The sequence below is a fragment of the Amphimedon queenslandica genome, unplaced genomic scaffold (genome assembly GCF_000090795.2).
Source record: "Amphimedon queenslandica unplaced genomic scaffold, v1.1 AMPQUscaffold_12363, whole genome shotgun sequence".
Lineage (NCBI taxonomy): Eukaryota > Metazoa > Porifera > Demospongiae > Haplosclerida > Niphatidae > Amphimedon > Amphimedon queenslandica.
Genome location: NW_003547400.1, coordinates 6,264 through 7,469, shown reverse-complemented (window position 1 = coordinate 7,469; position 1,206 = coordinate 6,264). Strand labels below are relative to the sequence as shown.

The window sequence follows — 1,206 nt, the reverse complement described above, 5'->3', positions numbered from 1 at the left end:
CATGGTAAAAATCAAAGCATCACCTTCTTTCTTTGTAAAGATATAACTTGCTAAACACACTTCGTGGATTCACACGATAATCGGCCGAGTTCACTCAATTTTCGTCACTTAACCACAACGAAGCAAACTTTATTCGAAGAATAGTTTTATACCACCAGAACTTTAGTACTGACTGTCTTCTTCAAAAAGGATCACACAGCCGGCTTCTTAGGTACACTCAGCTACCATAAAAAATATTTAACTTCTTCTACAATAAACGGACACGCCTAACATTATTGATTATTATTAAAATTAGTTATTATTTACAGTTGTTACATGTAAATTTAAAGTTTTTTGATTTCGCCTTTTGAAATGAAATTTTATAACAATAACAGTGATACCACTGGTTGCAGCTGCAACAAAAGACCCAATTAGACTCATCAGGATGTGAACATTGCTTTAGGGAACAAACAGACTTGACTATTATTGTAGTATAATTAGACTATGTCAAGATGTTATCCTTTACCTTTAGATTTAACATTCCTTTTGGTAGCATAAGTAGTAGGAGGGACTGCATCTGTATTATTGAATAATAAATCGTCATAAATTATTAATTAAAAATAAATACCTTTAGCAATACCATTATTCACTGTACATTGTCCAACTCTTTCCATTTCTGTAATTATCAATAATAATAAAGATAATAATAATTAAAATTTTACTACGTTTAGTTCTGACACTCCTTCTTGTATCAACTCTATGTGCACCTAAGCATAAACTATAAAATTAATAGCAAAATAAATTATTGTATACTTTGAACACTCTTCTTTGCAGTAGGATAATCAGCTGATTCTATATTAAAAATAATAAAATAAAATAAAAGAATTATGTGACACCTTTAGCACTTTTCTTAGCAGTAGTTGCATTAGCAGGACTTACAGTTGTTTCTATATTACATCAACATTTATAAAAAGCTAGTATATTAATACCTTTAGTTCTAACACTTCCCTTACTCCCCTTAGCAGTACGTATAACTCTCTCTGTTTCTACATAAGTCAATAATAACAATTAAAAACCTGTAACACTTGCGTAGGCAGGCACAATTGTCTTTGTTCAAAAATTGCATAATAGTACCTTTAGTTCTATTGCTCTCTTTGGCTACAGTACTAATATCTGTAGTGGGTTCAACTGTCTCTATACTTGCATAGATAAAAATAAACAAAAAAC

General features: G+C 30.5%; 1 protein-coding gene across 1 annotated transcript in view; it reads right to left on the bottom strand.

Moving 5' to 3' along the window:
* LOC109587955 (uncharacterized) overlaps positions 1 to 1,206 on the bottom strand; it is a 7,906-nt gene that overhangs the window by 4,179 nt on the left and 2,521 nt on the right. Inside the window, exons 3-8 of the mRNA XM_020004163.1 lie at positions 969 to 1,025; positions 885 to 926; positions 793 to 831; positions 702 to 746; positions 608 to 655; positions 506 to 556 (exon numbers count right to left, since the gene is read on the bottom strand). Of these exons, the coding sequence (XP_019859722.1) occupies positions 506 to 556; positions 608 to 655; positions 702 to 746; positions 793 to 831; positions 885 to 926; positions 969 to 1,025 (282 nt within the window). The remainder of the gene's footprint in view (positions 1 to 505; positions 557 to 607; positions 656 to 701; positions 747 to 792; positions 832 to 884; positions 927 to 968; positions 1,026 to 1,206) is intronic.